The sequence below is a fragment of the Seriola dumerili genome, unplaced genomic scaffold (assembly GCF_002260705.1).
Source record: "Seriola dumerili isolate Sdu_G_001 unplaced genomic scaffold, Sdu_1.0 BDQW01000155.1, whole genome shotgun sequence".
Lineage (NCBI taxonomy): Eukaryota > Metazoa > Chordata > Actinopteri > Carangiformes > Carangidae > Seriola > Seriola dumerili.
In genome coordinates, this window is record NW_019174410.1 from 1,272,934 (window position 1) to 1,300,254 (window position 27,321).

Below are 27,321 nucleotides of genomic sequence, written 5' to 3' on the forward strand. Positions count from 1 at the left end.
TCACACCCTGAAATCAATGCCAGCCACCAACACACTCAACATACCCCCCCCCCCAGTCCCAACAGGTAGTGATGGCAGGAGGGTTAAACCCCCCCCCTCCCTTTTGTATTTTTGTGTGTTCTGAAATTGAATGAACGTGTAGATGAATGACTGAGTGAGTGAATGAAATGTGCATTTGGACAAACAAAGACTTCTCTTTTTATTTTAGTTTATTTTATTTTCACCCGTCTGTCTCTTTCAAATCTCCCACAGTAACAAGCCTCCGTCCCTGCAGAGAATATTGATTTGCCGGTGTGTTTTGGTCTTTTTTTTTCTCCTCCACACATGTAGGCAGATTCTTTTGAGCGATCAGACCAATCTGCAGCACAGGGAGCAGTCCATCGCTGGAGAGGAGGGGTGAGGATTTGGAGGCAACATATTCTCTCCCTCCCCCCCTGTCCTCCCCTTCACGGGCCAACGTATGTGCAGGCAGTGGGAGGTGAATGCAGAGGTTGCGTGTGTGTGTGCGTGCGTGTGTGTGTGTGTGTGTGTATGTGTGTGTGTGTATGTCTTGAGCCTGTGTGTTTGTGTGCACATGTGAAGTGGGCAGAGCCAATCAGAGCAGCACTAGCTACCTTCACCCCCCTCATGTCTTTGTTTGGTCTGCTCCATCTCCCCCCTCAGTGGTTTCTGCTGCAGTATAAGTCACAGGCTGCACTGTTCTCTCTGACATACACATGCGCGCACACACACACACGCACACACACCGAGGGAAACAGACATGCACACACACGCATACGAGCGCAAATCCTCTTACAACTCGCCAGTCCCCGGGGCAGATTAAGGGGCTGCACATCTCAAATTGTATTCCAAATGTGCCACCTTTGCACGGGGCTCCTTCCTCCTCTTCTTCTTGCACTTTCTCCTCTTCCTCCTGTGCAACAACGGGACTTCTCCTCTGCACCTGCTTCTGCTGCTGCTTCTTCCTCCTCCTCCGCTCCGTCTTCAACCTCTGGCAACTGGCCCGTTTGCCTCTGCAGCTGAGATGACCAGGCAGCCAGCCTGAGGCACAGGAAGAAACTCACACAGGCAGAGATAGAGGGAGAGCGAGGGGTGGTGGTGGTGGTGGTGGTGGAGGTGGTGGGGGGGAAACAAGGGAAGGAAAGAAAGAGGGTGAAAAGGTAGGAAGCGAAGGATTAATTCTGACCCGAGAGCGCCTCTCGGAGAAGGAAGGCAGGCGAGGAGGAGAGGGTGGGGGGGTCAGCACGGCCAGGTTTGGAGAATTGGAGGTGGAGGAGGGGGAGGGGGAGGAGGGGGGAATAGAAGAAGAGAAAGCTTCAGTGCAGAGGAGAGAGAAAGAAGGGGGGAAGAGAGGGAGAAGAGCCGAGCGTTGACCATGAAGGCTCTGTTGCTGCTGGTCCTGCCCTGGCTCAGCCCGGCCAACTACACAGACAACCTGGGCAACCTGCACATCCTCTACTCTGAGCTGTGAGTACAACATCACCCCGTCTCCCCCCTCCACCAACATCACCCCATCTCCCCCCTCCACCAACATCACCCCGTCTCCCCCCTCCACCAACAGCCCGTGCAGCGTTTAACGTGTGTTATTGTGCATCATCAGCCGTGTGTTTGTGTTTCCACACTCGTGCGTATTCGTGTGTGTGTGTGTGAGTGTTCCCATGTTTACACTGCGATCATCACTTTAAGAGTTGAAGTGTGACGCGAAGTTTGTGAAAATCTCTGGAGAATATCTTCCTGGTGCTGTGGTCGGGGGGGTGTGTGTGTGAGGGGTGGGGGGGGTTGCGGTTGAGGCAGCAGGTAGAGCTTTGTGCTGTTCAGGACAGTTTTGATACAGAACAGTACTGCAGCAGCTCTCTCTCTCTCTCTCTCTCTCTCTCTCTCTCTCTCTCTCTCTCTCTCTCTCTCTCTCTCCAGCACCATGTGTGAGTGTGTCTCTATTGATCTGAGCAAAAATGTCAGCACGCATTTGCTCACGGTTGTAAGCCACTGCTGTGGTCGGGGGGGTGTGTGTGTGGTGTGTGTGTGTGGTGTGTGTGTGGTGGGGGGGGGTGTGTGTGTGTGTGTGTGTGTGTGTTTGTGGAGTAGATTTTCACCTCGGCTGCATCTGTTCAGTGCAGAGCAGAAGACAGGAGATCTGTTATGGAGCTTCGTGATGTTTAATATGAATATGACACGTCACATAAAGACTCACCTGTTGGTGACACGTTCTCCTTCCCCTCTAATGAATATTTAATCAGTGGTGAATGTAAACACACAGGTGGACAGCATGTCAGGTGATTAAATATGTCACCAAAACAAACCTCCTATCTGTGTGTGTGTGTGATTCAACACTGGGGCTGCAACTAAGGATTATTTTCGTGGCTGACTGTTTTTACATTTAATATTAGTTTAAAAGATGTTGAAAATACTGAGAATAATCGTCTTTATATGAAATTTCTTTGACAAATGCTCTGAATATATTCAGTTTACAACGATATGAAACGTGTCAGGAGCTGAATTCGGGGGATGTTCAGTGTTTTCACTTGAATTGAAATCGATTGTTGTCAACTTGAATATTTGATCAATTGTTTGATCAGGAACCAACAGAACAGCTGTGATGTTTTTACCCGCTGTCGTTGCTCTTGGCCCCTCTTCCTTCTGCTCTGCACTGGCCCCCAGCCTCTCTTTGTGTGTGTGTGGTGGTGGTGGTGGGGGGTTAATGTTGACTCCAACCAGCAGCTCCATGTGACGCCAGCACTCTGTGATCCCTGAGCTGGGCTCGGCCGCCGCTCCTCTCCACCAGCCTGACGGAAATGTCCCATTATACCGCATGAATACACGGAACAATGCAGAGCCTCGCAAATCCCCTCATTTCATTGTACGCTCTTTCCACTGAGTGGGGCTTTAGCTCCTGCAGACTCCAAGAGCTCGTACTGGACGCCATGGATGCCAAAGACGAGAGGAGAGGAGAGGAGAGGAGGAGAGGAGAGGAGGGCGACGCAGAGAGAAGAAGTTAGAATGAATACACGGAACAATGCAGAGCCTCGCAAATCCCCTCATTTCATTGTACGCTCTTTCCACTGAGTGGGGCTTTAGCTCCTGCAGACTCCAAGAGCTCGTACTGGACGCCGTGGATGCCAAAGACGAGTGGAGAGGAGAGGAGGGGAGGGGAGGGAGAGGAGAGGAGGAGAGGAGAGAGAGGAGAGAGAGGAGAGGAGGAGAGGAGAGAGAGGAGAGGAGAGGAGAGGAGACGAGAGGAGAGGAGAGAGAGGAGAGGAGGGCGACGCAGAGTGAAGAAGTTAGAGGAGGAGAAGGAGGCAGTGAGGATGAGCGGTACAGCAGAGGAGAGGGGACATGAGGGTGTAAGGTCACTTCCTGTGCCTTGCCTTCCATCTGGCCATACATACGGCTGCCATGGCGACGGCACCCAGCACGCCCAGTACAGCATGTGTGGGTCATTTCAATGGGGGGGGGGTTCCTTTCAGATTCCTCCCTGACACTAACCGAAGCCATCAGGTGTGAAATATTGATAGTCAGGCAGAGAGAGAGAGAGTGTGTGTGTGTGTGTGTGTGTGTGTGTGTGTTTTTTGGTGCAGATTATGACATGACAGAGAGAAACCAGGAGCAGACGAACTCGGACGTGGTGTTTTTCTGCCTGGCTGGAGAGCAGTGGCACACCATTTGTCTTTATCCATACTGTTGACAGGAGCCGCCCCCCCCCCCCCCCCCCCCTCCCCGTGTGACCACCTCTCCCTATCCCCTCCTCCCTCTCTCCATCTCTCTCTCCTCGTCTCTTCTCTCCTCCTTTCTACGACGTCTTTCAATATCTGTGATTACTACACTGTGTGGAGGAAAAAACGAGAGTGGCTGCAATCTGTCTCACTCGCATATAAATGCACATACACAGAGTTATAATTTTATATAAAATAATAATATATAAATAATTTAAATTATATAGGCTGGACGCAGGGTGTAGATTGGGGGGGGGGGTAACAAGGCAGGGGGAGAGTAAATGTTTCTCTGTGATAAAATGCTTAATATAGTTACTGACATTTTACCCTGTCAGCAACAGCCAATAGAAACGCAGCACTGGCACACACACAGGGGAGCACCTATTTTTTTTACTCCTTACTTAACACACACACACATCATTACACCATGCTTAGTCCCGCCCCCAGCCCACATGGCCTCCCCTGATAATCACAGTGCAGTGCTGTAGAGCATTAATGATTAATCTATGTTCATTTCTGGGGCCTGGGCTGAGACGTCTTAAACACTATGATTAGCTTAGCTTCCGTCCTTTCAGGCCTCATCTAGGAGGTGTTTGATCACAAGGAGCGGCGCGCGGTCCCAGCGCTCCGGACATCTTCAGCATGGACGCATCCTAACAGGATTAGCCACCCGCCTGCCACGCACGCACCCGCTGGATCTGAACAATACCAGTCATTAGTTTACGCCGGGTCCACCTCGAGTCGGAGGCGGTGCCGTGCCGTGCCCTCTTTGGCCTCACAGCCGCTCCGAGTGTGGGGCAGGCTTCTCTAATTAGACTTTTGTTTGGATTTAATATTAATCCCTGTTCTGTAGCGAGGCAGCTTCCCCCGTCTCAGTGCGGCGGGCCAGAAGCTCGGGGGAGGCCGAGGGGAGAGCGGCTGAGAGATAAAAATCGGGCTAACAGCCTATACCCTACCCTCCTCAACAACTCGCACAGCTCTTGAAAGGAGATAACATTAAATCAGCTTAATTATTTGATTATGGGATTTACACTACGAAGCACATCCAGAGGCTCCATCATGGGAACGTTTATATGCACGAGCAGACAGAGTCTACAAGACACAAGAGTGTGAGACGGAGCGCGCTGCATCCACAATCAAACATGAAAGGAAACATGGGGCAAGGACACATGTAGAGAGGAGCTGTTCACAAACACGCTGCACTTCACACTCAACAAATGGCATGAAACAACGCAGCGAAACACACATCTCTCCATGTATAATTGAAGTGTGCACAAAGCATGTGTAAATACACAGTCGCAAAAGAACAGATGAATTATGTATGTATTCATTTATTCATGGGAGCAGCGAGTGTTTACCTGAGCAGGCCCCCACCCCCCAGATGTGGACAGGTGTTCCAGAAGGGACTGAGCTTTGCATGTTGTGCTTTATTGTCAGTGCAACCTAAATATATTGCATTTGTTTCCGCAATGCAGTGCACCGTCATACCTGTGCAGCATCGTTTACATCCAGCGCCCTACTTTCTGAAGCATATCACTGAAGACAGGTGTGTTGTGAAAATAGGTGTCTGTTCACTTTTCCCTGTGGCTGCTGTTTAGGGTCTTTGCAGCTCGACTTGTTCAACATGGAACAGTTTCAACTGTCTCCTGTCTGCAGCGGGCTAATCTGCAGGAGGGCTTCCATACGCAGAGCAGGCAGCCAGCAGCGACTTAATCTCTCACGTGAACGGCGCCCTGCTGAGTGCCAGGGCGTCGGGTTGGGCTGACCGGCGCTGGCTGCGTTTCAGGCAGTTGTACCGCGGCACGTGGACGTAGAGAAACCAGGACACTGCCAAGGGCTAGTGTGGCGTAGAGTGAGAAATATAGGCTAAAAGGTGCCAAGAGCGATGTGGGACAGCGGCCTGGAGGGGATTCTCTATGATCATGTACTGTAGTGCGGAGGGAATTACAGTCAGAGATGTCTGCACCTCAGAGAGAGAAATGTACACATAGTATTTGACTGCAGGGCTGGAAAGCAGCCACTGTTGAGGTGGACATGTGTGAGGTGCATTAGCGCGCAGAGATCCAGCTCAGAGAGCAGTGAATAAATCAGCTGCGGTGCTTCCTGTGCTCCTCTGTGTTGACAGAGCTGGTGTGAGATCGCCCTCTCGGCTGAAACCGGACACTGACACGGTAAATTCTGCATAAATATCCTTCCAGTCTGATGATGGGGTCAGGGCCCGACGGATGATCGCACGTATTGATTGGCTGAAAAAAAAAAAAAGAAAAGTAAAAAGCCTGAGTCAGAGTTTGGGCTGTTTGTCGGAGGCTGACTCGGCTGGAGCGCCTCGCCTCCACCTCCGCCTCCGCCTCCGCCCCCGTAAACACACAGACGCACGAGGCACGCCAAACCTGCCGAGCCACTGCTCTCTGCACACAGGAGGGACACGGATTCGAACACACAAAGGCAGGATTTATGTGCCGTGTGGGCCGCCGGACGCGTTCACTTTTGGTTTCTGTACGCATTCATCTTCAAAGCCTGGAACGAGTCACACCCAACTAAACCTCGCCTCCTACTTCAATTTAGCAGATCTGTCTTTGGAAACGAGCTTAGCCAAAATATCCTCCCACAGCAGAGAGAGAGAGAGAGAGAGAGAGAGAGAGAGAGAGAGAGAGAGTGTGTCCCCAGCTGCGGTCTCACCCCCTCTTCATGCTGCAGATGGGATTACCCCTCACAGCAGGCGGATCCAATCAACACACCAGCGCATCCTCTGATTAACACTCCTCTAGTTCATCATTAACTGGATTACTCTGTCTCTCTCTCTCTCTCTCTCTCTCCCTCTGTACTTATAAATATAAATATATATCCATATGTCCATCCATCATTCTGTCTCCTCCCTCCCAATCAAACTTTACTTTGTGTTTTTCATGTGAAACAAGTGTGTGATAAAGGAGTAATTGATTTACTAATCTAATCAAGGAGAAATGTTTAATTCAGGCGTCTATCAACATAAATTCAATTAGTGGAGTCTTATTTAGCTGCTTTGTGTTTCGGGGGCCACAGGTGCTTCCCCAGAGCGGGGAAGGGGTGGGGGGGAGGGAGGGAGGGGTTGTCCCTGCTCAGTCTGGTCTAAATAAAGTTACGTCTCGATGTGTCTTAGCCAAAAGCTGTTAACGACAGACTATTTTCTCTCCGGAGTCCCGTCCCTGCCAGGGTCCACGGCACAGATTTTAAAGATGGTTGTCTCGTCGTTATTTGGCTTTAATGTGAAAGCGATGAGACGTTCGGGAGAGATGGCTGCACAGTGCCGTCCTGGCTTCTCTTATGATTTGTACGATTTTCAGCTTTTTTGATATAAATTTAGATTTGTTCTTTGTCTGCAGGCATTTAGTTGTAGAAAATTAAAATGGTCTTTTTTTGTTTTAGACGAGAATGTTTCTGTGCTGGAAACCAATAGATCAGAAGAAGAAGAAGTCACTGAGTGTTGTCTCTGCGTTTCCCATATTCTGTGCATGTCGCTTTTAAGATCCTCTCCCATGTATCTCACACACACACACACACACACACACACACACACACACACACACTTCTTTTCTCATTCCACACATTTCTTCCGTGGGAAAAACCTGCAAGCTACCTCAGGGCTCTGAGTGCAACTGGCGCTCCTTCCCTCCCCTCCCCTCCCCTCCCCTCCCCTCCCGGGTTCAGGTGCGTCAGGTGTCGCTGGTGTATTTTTAAGGAGCTTCAGAGACTCGGCTGCTGGAGTCTGAACCCCGTCAGGAACAACTGCTGCAGCTGCTGCTTTCAGATTAATAAGGAAGTGGGAAGAAGAGAAGAAGAGTTTAGCTAAGGAAAGTCACTCAAACTGTGGGTCATGCACAGGTCAGCTGACTGTACCCCCCCCTCCACCACACACACACACACACACACACACACACACACACACACACACATACATACACACACACACACACACAGACTGTGAATAACCTCTGCGTTAGGTTCCAGGCCGTTTGCATGATGGCGGTGTCACACGGCCGCAGCATGTGGAACAATGCGCCGGGACTCGGCACAGTTTCTGTATCTGGCTGTCTGACCTGGAATCGTCACCTCAGCAGAGGTAATTTGGTCTGTGTGCGGAGTGTGGCCCAACACGATTGTCCGTGACAGTCGGCGAGCGGAGAGAGTATTTGGGTTAGTAAGGATAATCCACTCAACCCTAAAGAGGATTGGAGAATCTCACAGGCTTTGATGAGTTGTGAGCTGGTGTTTATTTCACATCACAAGAACGAGGCTGTTTGTGTCACTGCCAGGGCGCTTCAGCAGCACGACCACCGCGTCTCTGAAAGCATCATGGGTAATTGTGATTGCGCTTGAGAGAGGGGAGGGAGGGGGGAGGAGGGAGGAGTGCTGAGGATGATTTGGTGTCTTGGCTCCTTATCTCGCCACAGATCCCAGGGTTTAGAGAGATGATGTGATAACTGAGGCTGCGCTGACCAAGGCGGGGACGCCGCGGCGCTAATGAGCATCCTCTAAGCTCAGTGATAATCCCCCCGAAAAAATGACGCTTCACAAGTAAAGGAGAGCTTTGCATAAGCACTCCCATCATTAAACATAAAAGAATGTTTGTTTGCCACAGAAAGAAAAGCGCGCGTGTGTGTGTGTGTGTGTGTGTGTGAGCGCACTTCACCTCTCCGGTGTGCAGACTTAATTGGCTCGTTTACCTTGGCCTCTGAAGCTGGAGACCACCCTGGTGAGGAAGACAAGGGGCTGCTGTCATGCTCCCCTGCCTGTAACCTCAGGCAGCATCATATTTTACCCTTTAACATTAAAAACTCAAAAACATTCAAAGTCTAAGCAGCTGCAACTCTTATCCCCCGGAGGAAGGAGATTTTAATTAGCGAGAGACAAAGCCTTCTAATAAAGCAGTGGAGCACTAAACAACGTCTGTGTGCTGCCGTCTCAGAGACTCTTTCTACAACTACAGCGTGTATCTGCTGCTCTGTGGGACGGCTCCACACATATATCTTCTTTATCCACAGCACGTGTGACAGAAATGAAGCCCCCGAAGATCCTCCACAGCCGGACGGCCTCAGCTCTTTGTGTAGTGTGCGTTCATTAATACTCGGACTTGGACATTTTTCTACAATTTGTGGGTGGTCTGTGAGATTTATGTCACTGAATGAACCTGTATTCAGCAGTATTTGTATTTGCCCGTCTCCACTGACTGACTGTGGTTTTCCATTTTCCTCTTCCCTCTGGTCGAACTGGGGGAATGTTGTCTAAGGCTTCAGTTCCATGTAGTCAGCGGACCAGCAGAGAGAGTGTGTGTGTGTGTGTGTGTGTGTGTAGGAGAGAGTGCAAAAAGAAAGTGGAGTTATTAATAGACTGTGCAGTCAGAATGAAACTGCTAACAGGATGTAATAATAGAACAATATAATAATAAATGGTATTTACGGCCTCTCGGGTTTACGCCTCCGCCGAGCCGCAGGGAACACAGTCGCAGTGTCTCCGTCACAATCGGTTCGTCTTTGAGTCCAACTGAATGTTTGTGCCAAATCTAAACCGGTTCCCTCGAGGTGTTCTTCACATACCACATTCAAGAGGGGAAAAACAAAAACATGTTTTGTGATGTCACCGCGACCTTGACCTTTGACCTTTGACCACCAAAATCTCATCAGTTCATCCTTGAGTCCTAATGAATGTTTGTGCCACATTTAAAGGAAAATCTCTCAAGGAATTACTGAGATTTTGTGAGGTCACCGTGATCTTGACCTTTGACCTTTGAGCACTAAGTCCTAATGAATGATTGTGCAAGAATTTGAGAATTTTAGTTCCGTCAAGGCGTCCGTGAGACGCCACGTCCACGAGAATGAGACGGACGTTTGTCCGCATGAACAACCCGAACACAGTGTTCTCTGTCGCGGCTCAGGAGACAGAGCGGGTCGGTGGTTCGATCCCCGACTCCTCCGGTCCGGGTGTGGGACTGTCCTCGGGCCTTTGATGGCTGTTCCATCTGTGTGTGTGTGTGTGTGTGTGTGTGTGTGTGTGTGTGTGTGTGTGTGTGTGTGTGTGTTTGGTAGAAGTGCTGTCATCAGAAATATAAGAACAATGATGTCATAGTGTCGTGATATTATAATAATAATATATTATTATTATTATAATATCATTATAGATTTTTGCCACTACTAGTTTTTGGAGCCACTTGCAGTCAGTCGTGTGAGAACAGTTTTTTTTGAGCTGCATAATTCTCCTGAGATGAGTGACTTGAACCTCTTCACTCACTGTCGTGGCGCCTGGTGCACGGACATGCTTGATAGCGTTCAATTTACTCACTAAATGAACAAGAATAACTGACGGTGGTGCTGCCCACACACACACACACACACACACACACACACACACACACACACACACGCTGTGATGTCACAGAGTGAGATCAATAGCTGCTTCAGCCTCGTGTGACGCTGTTTCTAACTGAGAGTCTGGCTCGTGGCTACAAGTGAGATGTAGAAGCCACTTCAGGATGAAATGATTTTCCCAGTGAAATATGGACGGCGAGCGCGACCCGCCCAGACAGCTCCGTTATTGAGACAAAACGCTGCTCCCAGTGATGTGGGTGTCCTACGGGGGCCGGTGGCTCACCCTCTTGTAATCTCGGTTCTGCAACGCTGGGCCGCCGTTTCACCTCGCTGTTCCTGAACCTCTCCTGTTGTTGCTCGGTATCAGCGGCGGGAGATTCTTACGGATGCCGCCGCCACCGCCACCGCCGCCGCTCTTGTTTTTCGGAGCTACTGTCGAAGCAGAGCCTGGGTTTGATCCAGCTCATTAAAACCCAGTTAATGTTTGTGCTGATGGCTCCGCAGAGACAGCCGGAGAGACGAGCCTGTGTTATTCCTGCCTCTGATGGAGTGTCAGCTCAAAAGCCTTTATGGCTCACAGATGGAGGAAAAATTCTCCAACAACACACAATACCCTGCTCTGTAGGGATATCTGTAATTCACACACAAACATTCCCAATCTAATACTGGCAGCATGAAAAGCCTTTTATGGCATGTGGCATAATATGTGCATGAGCGTGTCTGTGTGCATGAGAGAGAGGGGGAGAGAGAGGGAGAGAGAGGGAGGGAGAGAGGCAGTGTGCAGATGTGTTGTGGTTGTCGTGTTGTTGTTGACAGCAAGACGACACCTGAAACTTGGGAATTAGATTTGTTTTCGAGAACATTCAGACGATCTGTTTTATATTCAGATGTTGTGTCACTTGCCCCCCCACCCCACCCCCACCCCCCCTCTAATGAGTGTTTTCTTACATTTGTATTCAATCATCTGTCGGGGGTTTGCTGACGCTCTCAGCCTCAGAGAGAAGCCATCCTACACATGATCCAGATCTTGTCACAAAGGCGACGTACGAACAACAGAACGTGTTTCTTTTCCTTTAAAAGACTAAATGTGACGTCCCTGGTTTATTCTCCCTGAGCGGCTGTGTGGCGTCTGAGAGCGGAGTGTTAAGGTCAGATAAGCGGTCTTTGTGCGAGGCGGCCCCGCAGCAGGAGACGAAGGTCGGCGTGCACAAAGCCTCGGGCCGGAGGAGACGCTGAAATCTGCTCGCATTAGTCTTGACGGTGTGACCTTTTCCTCGGATGCTGACGTGAATTTGTTGACTTCCTGTCTCCTGTGATACGAGATGCTGGTTGCTGCTTCAACATGTAGCTCATTACACGCTCTCCATTATGTCAAACCATCACTGTCGCCATTTCATCAGCATTAACCGCACTGTGCCAGCTGTGTCATTTGACTTGGTGACTGACCTTTGACCTCTGTGTGTGTGTGTAGGTGTAAAGGGGCGTCTCACTATGGGCTCTCGGCGGACAGGAAGCGGCGCTCGCAGGAGGGCGAGTGCACCGACAGCACGTCAGAACTCACCATTGCCACGCTGCCCAACGACAGCCCCACCTCCGCCGCCGTGGCCCTCCTGTCGGACGAGCCGGGTCTGGTCAACCCCGCCTTCGACCCCAGCATGGAGGACAACAGCCAATCAGGGAGCACGACCAGCCTGGCCGCACGCAGCAGCACCAAGAAGAGTGAGTGTGAGTGAGCGAACGGCGGTTTGTGTGTGTGTGTGTGTGTGGTGGAGGAGTTCAGTCCTGCGTGATGTTACCCTGAAATTATCTGATGAGAGAGAGAGAGAGAGAGAGAGAGAGAGAGCACGTGTCTGCCAGAATGACAGATTGAAAATCAATAGAGAGTCGAGAGCTTTCAAATCACAGTTACATCGTCTCCAGGTCAAAACCAGGCGCCACTGATCCGTGTTCAAACACACGTTTACACCTGCAGACGCACGACGCGAAACCCAAACACTCGTTCAACCCCGGATACATTCTCTGTTTCCCTTAATGGTCTCTGATAGAAATCCTATCATCCAATTAGCTCTGCTGCCGTGTTGTTTTCTCCAATCCATAAAATCTCAGAGAGAGAGAGAGAGAGAGAGAGAGGGCAGGTACATTATTAAATATGACCAACCTGTGTTGATGTCCAAACCAGGAAGTAGTCAGTGAGTGTGTGTGTGTGTGTGTCCCCCCCCCCCAACGTGAGCACAAGGCAGTGGGGACACCAAATGACGCTGCACCAGCACTTTAGGCCGGCCGAGCGCCCACCACCACCACGAGCGCCACTACTGCTGAACAAGCTGTCAGCTCCAGAAGCGGCTGGCGCTTTTAAAGAATAATGTGGCTGTCAGGAGCCCTCGCATCTCCCCGGGCCCGCAGAGGGAGGGAGGGGGGGAGGGAGGGGGTTGCTGCAGAGGCTTGCCGCCCTGCGCTCGGTGCAGCCGGGCCTGGGCTGCTGCCTCTCCTCTGTGTTGTTCCTGAGAAAAGTGCCGGACGAGAGTCTCTCCGGACACGGTCTGTTTCGGACACGGTCACCAGAGTCCGCCGCGTGTTACATCACTGCTCTGGTTACGCAACCGTGAAACTAAACTCAGCAGAGATTGAAGATTATTAATTAAAAAGCCACCGGTTGAATAAAAGGTGCTTCACTGGGGCTCGTTGAAAGATGCTCAACAAATAAACGTCTGGACCGGAGCAACGAGCAGAAACACTGAAGGAAACTGAACCTTCACTTCTTCCTTTTGGAGTTTCCTCGTAAACAAACAAAAGATAAGTTTCTCACCAAAACACAATGTGTGTGTCCCCGAGGATTCACAACAGAACATTTCCATCTTCACAACACATTTGTTTACATCCGTGTTTACTAGGAATTAACTCCGATCCACTTCTCACACAGCTCAGTTTCTGTGGCTCCGTCTGTTTCCTTTGTCACTTACAGATGAGTTGAAGCTGCTGACTCATGATGCTCTGCACACAACCATACACAACCATATACAACCATACACAACCATATACAACCATACACAACCATATACAACCATATACAACCATACACAACCATATACAACCATATACAACCATACACAACCATATACAACCATACACAACCATATACAACCATATACAACCATACACAACCATACACAACCATATACAACCATACACAACCATATACAACCATATACAACCATACACAACCATATACAACCATACACAACCATATACAACCATATACAACCATACACAACCATACACATGATATACACATGATACATACATGATGTATACATGATAAACAGTGATGATGTACACAATTAGATTCTGGGAAAAGAGCTGTCCCTGGATTGGTGCTTGGTTTTGGCAGGAAGTCGTATCATTGTTGTTATTGTTGCGTCAGGCTGCAGACTGACGGTCAGGAGAAGAGCGTGAATCTGTCCATGCAGGATACAAACAAACAGTTTTAAAATGTTGTTTCATTTCCTCATGAAACACTGTGATGTTTGTNATACAACCATACACAACCATATACAACCATATACAACCATACACAACCATACACATGATATACACATGATACATACATGATGTATACATGATAAACAGTGATGATGTACACAATTAGATTCTGGGAAAAGAGCTGTCCCTGGATTGGTGCTTGGTTTTGGCAGGAAGCTGTATTACTGCAGACTGACGGTCAGGAGAAGAGCGTGAATCTGTCCACGCAGGATACAAACAAACAGTTTCAGTTTTAAAATGTTGTTTCATTTCCTCATGAAACACTGTGATGTTTGTTTTGGCATCTGGTGACTCTGGTTGTGTGATTCACTCTGGGCCTCAGGGATCATACAGGGGTTTGATCTTCTTACCTGAAGCTGCAGCAACACACCACAGATCTTCAGCTCAGTCTGAATCTCTAAAGCTTTGATTGGCTGTGAGGCGGCAGACTCAGACATGTCCGGGCATGTTGAGTGTGAGCTAATCTCTAAAGTGCCTTTCTCCCCTCTCCCTTCTGTTGCAGTCAGAAACTTTGACCGGTCCTCAGTGAGGAGCCGCTCCTTCAGGAGGTTGAACCGGGCGTTCAGCGTCCTGCGGAGGACCAAGAGCGGCAACGCCGTGAGCCACGAGACGTCCGAGGAGAGAGACAACGCCAGGAACTCCACTGTGCCGCAGGAAGGTATGGATCAAGGTCCATATATCTGTCTCTTGTCTTTGTTTACGGCGGATGCTTTAGTGCTTGAATCGTACATTTTGTGATGTGTCTTGATTGAATGGCGTCTCTGCTGCGGCGGCACTTCCCGCTCCGGAGCGTGTGTTTGTGTTGATGTTCCCTCCTGTATGAAGAGGCGACGCCACAGTGTCACAGGAGCATATGTTCCTTTAATAATTCAGCTGCAGATTGCATAAGTCCTCAGGTGCTTCACTGGGGACGGATCGGGGGGGGGGGGGCTCAGGCTCAGGCCGTCTGGACAGGGATGGGGTGCAGGGGATCACTGAGGCTGATGACATCCACCTCCTCCATCTCTTCTCTCTCCTCCTCCTCTCCTCCTCCCTCCCCACACACTGGGGGGTCAACAGGTTTGCACCGACCTGATGGAGCAGTCCTCGGGGAGAGAGGCGCGTTCTCCACGTGGTCGATCCATAAAATGTTACGTGGAGAAGAAAATGTGCTCTGGATGTATGTGATGTAATATCCACAGCGTGACCCTTTGGTTTGGTGAAGGGGGGGGGCGACACATAAATAGGACGTAGCTTCATGTTGAGGTGGAACGGCAGTGTGATGGGAAGAGGAGAAGGGATGTGGTGTTGCGTAAGAATGAAGGATGACGAATGATCGGGGACTAGATTATTCTCTGAGGCCATCACTGAGGAGGCTGAGAGGATAGATTAAATATTCATTGCCTGCCGCTGGAGAGACAAAGATAGACGGAGAGGATGGAGAGTGAAGTATAGATAGATCATACAGAAAGAAACGGAGGGAAGAGCAGACACTGAAAAAAAAAAACCAACAGATAAGGAAACAAATAAAGACGGAGCGATGTCCCGGTGGACGTGGGAGTGGGTGAAAATAAATGGGAAATGACAGGATGAAGAGAGATGGAGGTTGAAAGGGTGTGTGATGGAGAAAATGGAAGGGGTTACATAATAGCCGCAGGTCCCTGTGTTAATGTGCTCTGCACCCTCGGAGCAATCTGCTGCGATAAAGACTAAATATTGACTTTGGAATGGAGAAAGTGCAGCGTGAGGAGAACGAGTGTGTGGAGCCAGAGACACCGAGGGAGAGGAGGAAGAGGAGAGAGAGGAGGGAGAGGAAGGAGAGGAGGGAGAGGAGGAAGAGGAGGGAGAGGAGGAAGAGGAGGAAGAGGAGAGAGAGGAGGAAGAGGAGGGAGACAGAGGGAGAGGAGGGAGAGGAGGAAGAGGAGGAAGAGGAGAGAGAGGAGGAAGAGGAGGGAGACAGAGGGAGAGGAGGGAGAGGAGGAAGAGGAGGGAGACAGAGGGAGAGACGTTTTTCATATCCAAAGGAAAAGGAACGAGATGAGAAATACATCTCTGTCGTTTATTGGCCAGAGCATTCACCAAAAAGATCCCCACCCACCTCCACATGGCCCAGCGCAGGATGTGTCATTCTTCGGGGGGGGGGGGCTTGTGCAATAAAATGTGCTGAAACTGACAAAAAAAAAAAGTTCTACAGTGAGATCTGTAAAGACAGAAATACAAAATAAAATTTCTTCTTACGTCACGATTCTGCGTTTTGATCGAAAACAAAAATCTGCTGCAAATTTAAATTTTTTTTGATAGTTTTGAGACAAATTTCTTTCTCTCGCTTCAAGACAAACTGGAGAACACAAACTCTCTCAATGGGACGTTTTCACGGTGCAAAAAGCTCGTGTGTATTTATTGTCTTACATCCCCGCCCAAGTAATAACTTTGTGGAAATTTGGAATTGCGGGTTTTCCCAGGCAGAGCTGCTACAGATGTAAGTGACTAATGATGCAAACATCGAGCGGGATAATCAGCCAAGTAAATTTTCCCTCTTGGCTTGTACGAGTTTGTTTTTACTAACCTGAGGGAGTAGAGACAGCTGGTTCCACTGCTGAACCTCTCCAACACGCTCTACCACTCTCTCTCCCTCCGCAGCGCTCTCTCTTTCTCCCACTTCCTCTCCTGTTTTATTTGGCTGTTCCTCAAATTTGTTTTTCTTTTTTTCTTTTCTTCTTGTCATTGTGGAGTACAACTAAAACCCGCCGTTTCCTTCTGTCCCGCCCTCTCCTGTAGTGCTGGCTCTTCCTCAGCTCCATCACCTGATCCCTGACGGGGAACTCACCAGTATTAAGATCACACGGGTGGAAGCCTCAGAACCGCTGGCCATCAGCATCGTCGGCGGCAACGAGACCCCCTTGGTTCGCATCCTCATCCAGGACATCTACAGGGAAGGTGTCATTGCACGGGACGGACGCCTGCTGCCTGGGGACATGATCCTGAAGGTATCACGGACACGGTATCGGCAGCGTCCCGCATCGATGATGGAGAGATCAATGTTGTAATTACATTTCCGTCTCTGTTGCCCCGTCAGGTGAACGGCATCGACATCAGCAACGTCCCCCACTGCTACGCCATGGCAACCCTCAAACAGCCGTGCCAACTCCTGCGACTAACCGTGCTCAGAGAACAGCGCCACCGCTACCGCTCGCACTCGCACAGCCACCTGCATGGCCACGGGCACGGCCACGACGGCGCGGGGGGCCACCCGTCTCACGGCCTTCCCCACCACCCCCTGAGGGACGACAGCATCCACGTGGTCCTGAATAAAAGCACCCCAGAGGAGCAGCTGGGCATTAAGCTGGTGAGGCGGCCGGAGGAGCACGGGGTCTATATCTTCCACCTGCTGGAGGGCGGCCTGGCCGCTCGGGACGGACAGCTGTGTGTCGGCGACCGCGTGCTGGCCATCAACGGACACGATCTACGTTATGGAGCACCAGAACACGCCGCCCTGCTCATCCAGGTGGGTCAGCGGGGGGGGGGGGAGTCTGTAGATGTGTCTTCAAACTAATGGATTCAGCTAAGACAGCAGCTCAGGCCACATGTTGTTACAGACCATAAACCACCGGCTCTGTTCATGCTCACGCTCTCTGAGGTATTAAAGATAATTGTGGTGATTCAGGCTAATTGTGTTGTACTGTGCTGTTGTGTCTGCACTCACTGCAGTTAATAGTATTTAATTGTGGTGATTCCCTGATGGACCGGACCACGCAGCTGCTTCTGGTTCCTGGTTGATGCCAGTCAATGGTGGTGTGTTTTTTGTTAATCGTGGTTAATTGTGGCGTGTTTGTGGCTGACTGCGCGGGGTCTCTGGGCCCCGGAGTTCCTGTCTGAGCAGTCTGACTGGCTCTTCTGGGTCTCTGCGGAGCGAGAGACGGCCTCCCAGCGCAGCCACTCTGTCAGAGATTAAGAACTGGCAGCGACGAAATTAAATTAGTCCAACTAAGGCAATAATGGGCTGAACTGGCTAATTCAGGAGTCAGCTCTGTGCTACAGAGACCAGGGGAAATCTCAGAGGAATGAGAAGTGAGGGTTGGTGGGTGGGTGGGTGGGGCGGGGGGGCAGTCAGCAGTCTGGGTGTCTACTGAAACATTTTCATGCAAATGTGTGAATGAAAGCTGGACTGGCAGCTCAGGAGGAGGACTGAGCTGAAGAAAGAAAAGGTGGCAGAGAATCTAAACTACAGGTTTCTTCTTAAAGGGCGGGTTCACCCAAACTGAACATTTATATTATATATTATTTTCACACTTACTGTCTAGATATACAGTCGGTTTCATTTGTCCAGATTTTGAGATTAAATTCCATCTGTGATGACAAGTTCAGGAAGAGTTTGATATTTTATATTTATAAATATAATATAATTAAAGACATCATGAAGGAATCAGCTGTTCTGTGTCAAACATGGCACTCGAGCCTCCTCCTGTGTGCAGGTATGCTAATGAGGCCGTTCGCTCATTAGCAGCTACATCGATGTCGTCTGACTCGTGTTCCCGCAGCACAACATGGGTGGTTTTCATATGATCGTTAGCGTAGCTTAGCATACGGACTGGAAACGGGGAAATCAGTCGGCCTGAATCCATCTGTGGATAACGAAATCTGCCAAACAGCTGTGCTAAGCTAAGCTAACAGGCTGCTGGCAGGCAGACACAGGAGTGGTGAACCTTAAAAAAAAGGGTCTATTGCCTCAGTATCATTTGCAACTCATGTCTAGAGTTTCTGTCGTCTCTCCCGTGTTCTCCAGGCGAGCGAGGAGCGTGTCCACTTCATAGTGTCTCGTCAGATCTGCCTGCCTACCCCAGACATCTTACAAGAGGCTCCGTGGGGCATGGACGGCCCCCCACCTTATTCCCCGGTGGATATAGAGCAAACACTGCTGGTGAGCAACACACACACACACACACACACACACACACACACACACACACACACACAGACACACACACACACAAGAGACAAGAACAGTGCCAATACACAGAGAAGAGCTTTGTTCCACCGTCTCCCCGTCCCCTGATAAATATTCCCTTTCAGGTGCAAATGATCCATGGAGGTATTATGAGGCGGACAGTCTTCTCCTCTCACAGAGCTGCTGCATTCACATCAGACATCTTTTTTTATTTCATTTATTTATTTATTTTTTATCACCACAGAAAAAAACCATCCCTTCGCCCTGCAGGGTGCAGAGAATCCTCTGTCATCCTTCCCCACAGAAGCTTTTCCTCTGCGTCTGTACATCATCATCATCCTCCCTACAGATGCACTGCACCTGCAATTAACTAAAACATTACAGACACGTCAGGCTAATCCTCTTAAAACACACTTTGGTTTTGGTAAATATTGCTTATTTGTTTTCTTGCAGAGAGCTCGATGAGAAGATTGATACCTCTCTCACGTCTGTTCAGTCAATACGACACTACAGTCAGCAGCAACCGCTCACTTTAGCTTAGCATAAAGACTAGCTGCAGGGGCAAAACAGCTTAGCTCTGTCCAACGATGGCAAAATCCCCCCCGCACCTCTAAAGCAAACAAACCAGAGATACTGTGTCACTGTAACTAGCTAGCTGTTTCCCCCTGCTTCCAGTTTTTAATGCTAAGCTAAGCTAACCATTCTGTGCTTACTGCACCAGCACAACTACTTCCTTTTAATATGTTTTTTACCACCAACTTTTCATGTGTCGTAGATGAGCTGAGTCTTCGCTCGCTCATGGAGGTGGTTTTTTTTTACATAAATGACTCACACAGCTCGCCGCGTATCGCCCGGGGAAGGCAGGAAGTGTGGACGGTGTTCACACAGCAGTGCCGGGCGCCGAGCCCCGGGGTCAGTCACGTGACCACGACTGATCTCCTCCTGTGAGCGCAGCATAAATGTGTGAATGCAGCACATTAGTGACACAGCACAAGCTCCATCCCATCAACCTCAATGTGTCCATGTGTTATTCACATTTACTACTCCCCCCCCCCCCCCCCCCCCCCCCCCATCTGACTCACACACACACACTCGCCATAAATATAAAAATCTCCCACACAGCCTCGTTCACCAAACAGCACATCATGACGTCTATGAATTAATCAGCTGCTCTGTGTCAAACATGGACACACAGTGAAGAGGCACTCGAGCCGCCTCCTGTCCCTCCCTCATTACCACTATATATTATACATCACCAGGTATGCTAATGAGGTCGTTCGTTCATCAGCAGCTACGTCTGTGTCATTTGACTTTTGTTCCCGCAGCACATCATGGCTGGTTTTCATATGAATCTCTTTACCATTAAGGGGCTATCGCAGGTCCCAGAGACAACCGTCCTCATTAATATGCAAATGAGCTGCTTTGAATCTAATTAGTTTATGTAGTGAAGAGAAGGTGCCCTTGGTGTGTAAGTTGATTTCATGTCGTGTTTTGGACTTGAATTATAGTGTTCATAAGAATATGAGAAGACAAACAACGTCCGCATATCTTCATGTACAGAAACACTGGAGCAAACAAAACAATTACATTTAACTTTGTGCCAAATAAAAACACTTCACAGATAAAGGTCAAGGCCTCACAACATCATGGAGGTTGTGAGGGTCGTTATTAATGTGCCCCTCCCCCCTCTGAAGGACTCGTGTCAGAAGCCAGCGTGCTACGAGAAGACGGTTACTCTGACCAAGGAACCGTACGACTCCCTGGGCATGACGGTGGCGGGGGGCATGTCCAGCCGAGGGTGGGACCTCCCCATCTACGTCACAAACGTGGACGCTGACGGAGTGGTGGGACAGGAGGGCTCCATCCGCAAAGGTGAGGAAGCGCTTTGTTGTCTGTTTTTATTAAACTCAGTGTGGCTCATCTTGTCAACGTGACGTCCGGTGAAAACGACTCATTTTGTGAACGGAGCATTTGTGTTTGTGTGTTTGTCACGGACTGTTGTGCAAAGCAGTGGAGCTGATGTAATGGCGGGAGGACGGTCGTGCATTTGGCTTCGGTGATAAATACTTAGTTTAAAACAGACGGGCTGATTGATGAACACTGAGGACTCGTGTTTCATTATGAAGGTTATTCATCCAGTGGTGCTGCTGTGGTTCAGTGCTCCACAAATTGGCTCTAACACACTTAACCAAAAACACAAACAAACATTAGCATAACAGTGCTCAGGAATTATTGTATTCCAGAGGAGAATTTGTGGAGAACTTAATTATTTTTGTGATGTGAAATCAGTCAGCTCTGAAATGGAGCGAAACATGGATCCGCACACGAATAACTGGATGTCCTGTAATAAACCAGCTGAGGGCGGGGGAGTGAAAACATATATACATATATATAAACATGTTATTACACACTATATTCATATGAGGCATGGCTGCAACAGCTGTCTCTGTTTGTGTGGTGATGAAGCGTGTTTGTGTTTTGTAATAAGACTATTCATTTGTATTTGCATATGCTCGCAGGGCAAATGTGTCCTTTCAGTTGCTTGCTAGCAAGCTGGACCGTGCCGTCTGTTTTTCTTTGCACCACTTTCATCACTGCGAGGCTTTTTAAAGCACAGGTGGTGCTCGCTCTCCATCCCTTTGTGTTCCAGCAGGGAGGTTGTTGAATATTAAATAGGCAGATGATGAGTCCCTGTCCTGTGAGGTCTTCTGAAAAGCTATTATCAGGGCAGCGAGCCCGGGTGGATGATGAGCTGTGCTGTCCACCTTCTCCCCCGCAGGTGACATCTTGCTAAACGTGAACGGGGTGGACTTGACGGGGGTGACGCGAGGCGAGGCCGTGGCCAACTTGAAAAACACCTCCTCTCCTGTTGTGCTCAAGGTCCTGGAGATGCGTCCGCCCGATGAAAGCCTGCAAGAGTGCGCACCGCCGCCCTGCCTCACCCCCTCCCCCACAGACAGCAACAAGAGTCCACTGCCCAACGACGATTACTCCCCACTGTGGGTGTCATGGCTGCAGCTACCCAGGTGAGCAGCCTTCAGTCTCCCTGTTTCAGTATAATGTACACCCTCTGACCTCTGCCAGCTGCTGCCAGCTGAGATTCTGACAGAGCCAGGTGGGAGACGATGCTCATTATACTTTCAAAACCAACTTTGCAGCTTAAATATTCACCACTATTATATCAGCAGAACTTCCTCTCAGATTTTAGCATATGAATTTCTCTTACTACAACGTGTTGTCAGCAAGACAGTGGTCCGCTGACAGCCAAAAAAACACCTGCTGCTGCTGCTTCAAGTTAAATAGAAGTGTGTTTCTCCTCGGGCGGTGAATTGATTAGGAGTCAAAACTAAGTGCAGAGCCACCATGGGAATGCAGTCTAGACCAGTGGTGCAACTGAAAGGATTTGAATTTCATTTTCACTCAGCTCTGGGCCATCTGCATGAGACTGATAGAAAAGTCCCACTATTCGTACTGCTTCACGTCTTCTGGGAGGGAAAGTCACACCTTTCATTCAAAGAGCTGCCAGCCTTTGTCCTCTGAGCGCAGCTGGTCTCAGCGAACACACTCAGCGTGGATGTACAGAATATGTCGTTTAGAGATGAAGTTGAGAGATTAGTGTTTTTAATCTCCCTCTTGGCTCACGCAGGCATCTCTACTGCTGCAAAGACATCGTCCTGAGGCGGAGCACTTCGGGCAGCCTGGGCTTCAGCATCGTGGGGGGTCAGGAGGAGGTCAACTGCAATCAGTCTTTTTTTATCCGCTCTATCGTGGAGGGGACGCCGGCCTACAACGATGGCAGGATAAGGTATATGTCCCGCGTCACTTATTACTTCCCATGAAGAAAATGATTTAGACCAGCTCCGACAAGAACAATTTTTTACATTTATAGCCGTCAAATCATTTCTTGGCGCTCTATGTCTTCAGGTGAGTTTTTCAATGGCCGTCTCTCTCTCTCTCTCGCTCTGTGCAGGTGTGGGGACATCCTGCTCGAGGTGAACGGGAAGAGCACGTGGGGGATGACCCACACGGCACTGGTGCGCCTTCTGAAGGAGCTGCGGGGCAGAATCACCCTGACCATCGTCTCCTGGCCGGGCAGCCTGCTGTAGCAGCGCTCCGAGCTGGAGCGGGGAGCGCGGACGGTTGACCACCCTAAGCTTGCTGTGTGGGAGAAGCTTAGAATAGTGCAGTAGCTGTATGGATGTCTCACTTCTGATGGACAGCTGAGACTTTGCCAGGAGTTTGGAGAGGGACAAACAAAAGACTGGATTGTTACCAGAGGTTAACTTGCCCCTCCGAGAAAGGCTGAACTGGGAGAATCCAGGCCTGAGCCGCCTCTGACTGGGATGTTGGGCGTTATCTGTTGTTATCTGGCACAGCATCCTGTGAGTGGGAGGAAGGGGGGGGGGTGGATCGAGAGGAGACACAACACGTTGCCAATTCCAGTAGTTATATATTAGGGTATGCGTTAAGTTGGACTCACATTTCTTTACTGTAAATGTTGGGTGTCTAAAAAAAGTACTGATCCAAGCACTTGTAATACGTTTGTTTTGTTTGTTTGTGGTATGGCCTTTAAATACAGGCTCCATTCTGTTTGTACTGACGGTGGTTGTCATCTTCATCCGTTGACCTGAGGACACGTTGCCAAGTAGTCGTCTGTGTTGAGGTTCTTTTCTTTTATTTCAGAAGCTATGGCTAAATTATCAAACCACTGGCAAGAAAAATATATAAAAAAATAAAGGATCAATGTGTTCATAACATGTTAAAATAATATTTAATTAGGTGACATTGTGGAGGCCTTACTAATTTTCTTACTTTTAAGAAAAAAAACTGACTTGGTTTCTGTGTGTGGGTGGATGGTCTGGGGCCCGTCTACTGTGGTTCTGTCTGTCACGCTTCGGCCTGTGTAGTATATCTGATGGTATATTTGGTTTAATGATCAATAAAGTCATTGAAAAACAGCTGTGTCAGAACATCTCTTAAAGTACGGTTAACTGGGATTCACGCAGCTTCAACTGAAACCCTTCAACTCAACAAGAACAGCAGGAGAAGCTGATACAACACGTGCATATTGTACACAACATATAATTATCTTCAGCGTCTCTAATGGATTAAATACATTCTGTAATGCAGTTCATTTTCTAACACAGTGTCCCACAGCGTGCCACAGGGCGTTGTCTCTCAGCAGATAGATTGGGAGACTAAAAGTCAGACGGATTTTAATTTCCTCTCTGGGTCAGCAGAGGACATCTTGTCGGTCTCCTCGTCCTTCTTATTTCTTTTGGTCTTTTTGTGTTTGTGTCCGCTCTGACTCTCCCTCTCCTCACCATCCTCCCTCCCACTCCTGCTGCTGCTGCTGCTGCTGCTGCTGTCGAGGACACAGATGACAAACACTCAAACAATTCAGTCCTTTCATTCCCTTTTTCAATATTGTATGTGAGTGTGTTCGGGTCTCGGTTAGACCTGCGTGGTGTTTTTACCATCCTTTGTTTTTCTGCCTCCTCTCTGTGAGCTGTCCTTCTCCCCTCACTCTTTTAAGACTCTGGTGTTTGTGCCCTCGCTCCATAGTGTCCCTGTGCCTCATTTGATCCTCTCTACTGAAAAACAACACACACATTTGCTACTGATGAAACTGGAGGCTTTTACATTGGGAAATAATACAGAAGGAAAAACAGCTCATTGCCCGCAAGAATGAGACTGCTGGACGTTTTTTTTTCTCCTCCTCCACTGGGAGACAGATAAGTCAGAACTCAAGGGACCAGAACCTTAACCACAGTGTCTGCTATTTGCTTGTCTGAGCTTTTCTAGCCTCCCCTCTGGCCCGAACAAAGAGCCCAACACTAGTATCAAAGCATGCCCTTTACATTAAAGACAAGCAGACACGCCGCAGCATCCTCTACGCTGAAACAAAATCTATTATTCACTGCAGTCCTGTGAGACCGCAAGACCGATCAGTCATCACACTCGTGCAGAAACATATTCATGTGCAGAGGGAAGGTGACGGTGGGCTGAAACACCTCCACCTCAAATATCCAATCATGAACACCTGCAAACACTCACGGTTCAGACTAAAGACTGAAGTGGTTCACAGCGAAAACACGCCCTGAAATTAATAAACAACAGACACTGAAATCACCATGTTAAAAAATGCAGTTATGCCACAGCTAAGATTTGTGACCACAGTTCAAGGATGTCAGTTGCCATGGTAATCAGCAATACACTTTTAGGATTCTATGTAGAAATACAGATATATTTATGACACAGTAAATATTTTGTCACTTCAAATCAAAGACATACTGCTCAGCCCTAAACACAGTCAAACAAACCTGCAGCAGAATAAAAGAACTGAGGTCTGTGCTGTGAGAGATGTGTGGCTCACAGCTGTTCATGGACGGGGGAAGAAAGCTGCTCCACACGGGAATGATTCATCTGCAGGGAAAACTGTCAAATCCAGCAGTGATGCCAGTTAAGCTCAAGAGACATCTCGAGACAAAACAGACTTGTTGTATCTTCGTGACTGAACCAGAAACAGAATCAGTTATTTATCCTTAAGAAACTCTTAGAGCTCACCTGTTGTAAACCCAATTTGCATCTGTATCTGCATTGCATTTGTATTTGTAAATGCGATAAGCTTATAACAGAATTCATTTATGAGAACTCATTTGAAAGGAAACATATTCTAGTTTCTGAAAATGTGCTTGTTTTACATCTGACTACAACCCAACCCAAACTACATCAGCTCATACGTGGTATTTTTTAGTATTTTTCAGTCCTCACCTGTAAAAAAAGTCATTATCTACATGTTACATAACTGCCAACAGGATATACTTTATACAAGAACAATGAAAAAGCTCCACAGTACTTCTACATCTTGTCAAAAGCTGCTCTGTGAAGCTTCAAAGCCTCTAGGCCTAATAGTTTAGTTTAATAGGCCTTTATAGTTCACTCTTTCACTGGCGCCCATGAACCTCTCTAAAAGGAAAACTGGGAGAAATGTGCTTTAACTCTTTAATATGAAATAATAGAAAACATGAAGCATTTTGATGCCTAAGAAACCTTTTGGAAGCATTAAAACAGAGCTGATCTGTTAGTTAGATAGACCACAGCCTATTGGCCCTGCCTCTGAAGTACCCGCCCCCCTAGTTCGCTCTGATTGGTCAGGGGAGACGTCTCTCTAGAAGTCGAGTCTTTAAAAAAGTGTGAAAGAAAACACGTTTTTTTTTAGAGAGAACACGTCATTACGTCTTACACTCTGTTACAGCTTGTCGTCTTCAGCTGATCCTCCTGAAGTGAAATCTGTTTGGATCTTTATGGGGAGGGAAGCCGCCATTTTTTTTTAGCTAGAAAGCTAACAAACAATAGCAGACCCGCGAACACAGCCAAGATGGAGCCGGACGGAAGGAGAGAGAGGAGAAGTGAGGGAAGAACAGCGGATACAAATCGCTCGGTCGTCTGCTTTGGACTTCTCAGGACGATATTGATAACCTGGAATACTTTTATAAGAAACCTTTTGATTTCTGTGACCCGTGGACCCTTACGGACTAAAGGAATATAAATAACGGAGGAATGGAGGGAGAACCGGAGTTCTACACGTCTAAACGGTAGGCAGTCACCACGCTCAGCTGGTACACTATGCTGGTAGATATTTATTAATCATATTTAAGTGCTTATGGTTAGCGCAAAATGAACTGAATATTTGATTTGGACAAAGGTTTGTCTGGCCCATGTAGGGCTGTTGGTCAGAACAGCCCTACATGGGCCAGCGGGCTGTATGACAACTAAAATGTAAGTAAACTAAAATGCATTTTTACCAATCAGCCTGCTTCACTTTACCTTAAAACAGGTAACCTCCTTTTCTCGGTGTGGTTAATATTATTTCACTTAATCTTGACATTACTAGTTCAATATTTTATTCCATATATTTAAGCTTAGAGTTATGTGTTTTGTTACTTCTTATGACAGATATCCATGTTGGGTGCACATGTGTATTTTATGTGTGGGGTTGTAGTGGCAGTGGGGGGTGGGGGGGTGGGGGGGGTAGTAATGGAGGACGCATGAGGTGTTACCTATGTACGATTCCGCAGGCGAGCAGAGGACGTTTTCATCCCTTTTTATGAGCAACACCTGTGTTTACTCATGTTCTGGATAAAAACACAACTGCTGCTCTCTCTGTCAAACTAACACTGCACCAGACTCCACAGCAGTCTGCAGTTTTAACATAATCAACCTGACCTTTACCACTCACCGCACTGAAGGCATTCCCCTCAGCCTCTATATAAGTATCATCTTGTTCTAAAAAAGTCTATAGAAGTAGATACTGCAGCCTGAGTGTAGACTCTCAGCTCACACATGGCTGGGGTAATTATTACCATTCCCTCGCTCAGCACAGAAAAGAGAGAGAGCCTGAAGGGGCAGAGCTGTTGCGAGTACAAAGTTAAATATATTCAATATTTGGAGACAGCTCTTCTGTTAGCAGCAGGGATTAGGACCCAGGGCTCAAATTTGTTCTTGCCCGCAGCCATTAGCTTTAACACGAAAACAACCAACCTCACATAACACCAAGAAGACAAGCATTAAGCTCACCAGCAGACAGTGTTAGTAAGAGTAAATTATAGCATAGAAGCCTCAGGTTTTGTTTTCACATTCTATGATTTTGTTCATCAGCAGTGGCCAGGCCTGTCGGGGCGGGCAGTACCACAGATTTAATAAAAGGCCCGAGCCAGCTGCAGTGTAATCTCGTCCAGTCCGTCCCTACAGTCGTTTCACTGAGAGACCCAGATGATTCAGTGAGTCTCACTACCAAGATAAA

At 48.5% G+C, this 27,321-nt stretch overlaps 1 protein-coding gene across 6 annotated transcripts in view; it reads left to right on the forward strand.

Moving 5' to 3' along the window:
• lnx1 (ligand of numb-protein X 1) overlaps positions 1-23,847 on the forward strand; it is a 34,958-nt gene extending 11,111 nt beyond the window's left edge. Inside the window, exons 1-10 of one of the 6 annotated variants that reach the window (XM_022751525.1) lie at positions 1,355-1,467; positions 11,523-11,776; positions 14,094-14,249; positions 16,349-16,557; positions 16,647-17,075; positions 18,354-18,488; positions 20,210-20,387; positions 21,295-21,541; positions 22,162-22,320; positions 22,486-23,846. In XM_022751525.1, the coding sequence (XP_022607246.1) occupies positions 1,376-1,467; positions 11,523-11,776; positions 14,094-14,249; positions 16,349-16,557; positions 16,647-17,075; positions 18,354-18,488; positions 20,210-20,387; positions 21,295-21,541; positions 22,162-22,320; positions 22,486-22,621 (1,995 nt within the window). In that variant the 5' untranslated portion in view covers positions 1,355-1,375 and the 3' untranslated portion in view covers positions 22,622-23,846. Of the gene's footprint in view, positions 1-1,354; positions 1,468-11,522; positions 11,777-14,093; positions 14,250-16,348; positions 16,558-16,646; positions 17,076-18,353; positions 18,489-20,209; positions 20,388-21,294; positions 21,542-22,161; positions 22,321-22,485 lie in introns of those variants that run through there. The other 5 variants (XM_022751526.1, XM_022751521.1, XM_022751522.1 and 2 more) reach the window with 5 other exon arrangements.
• The last annotated feature ends 3,474 nt before the right edge of the window (positions 23,848-27,321 follow it).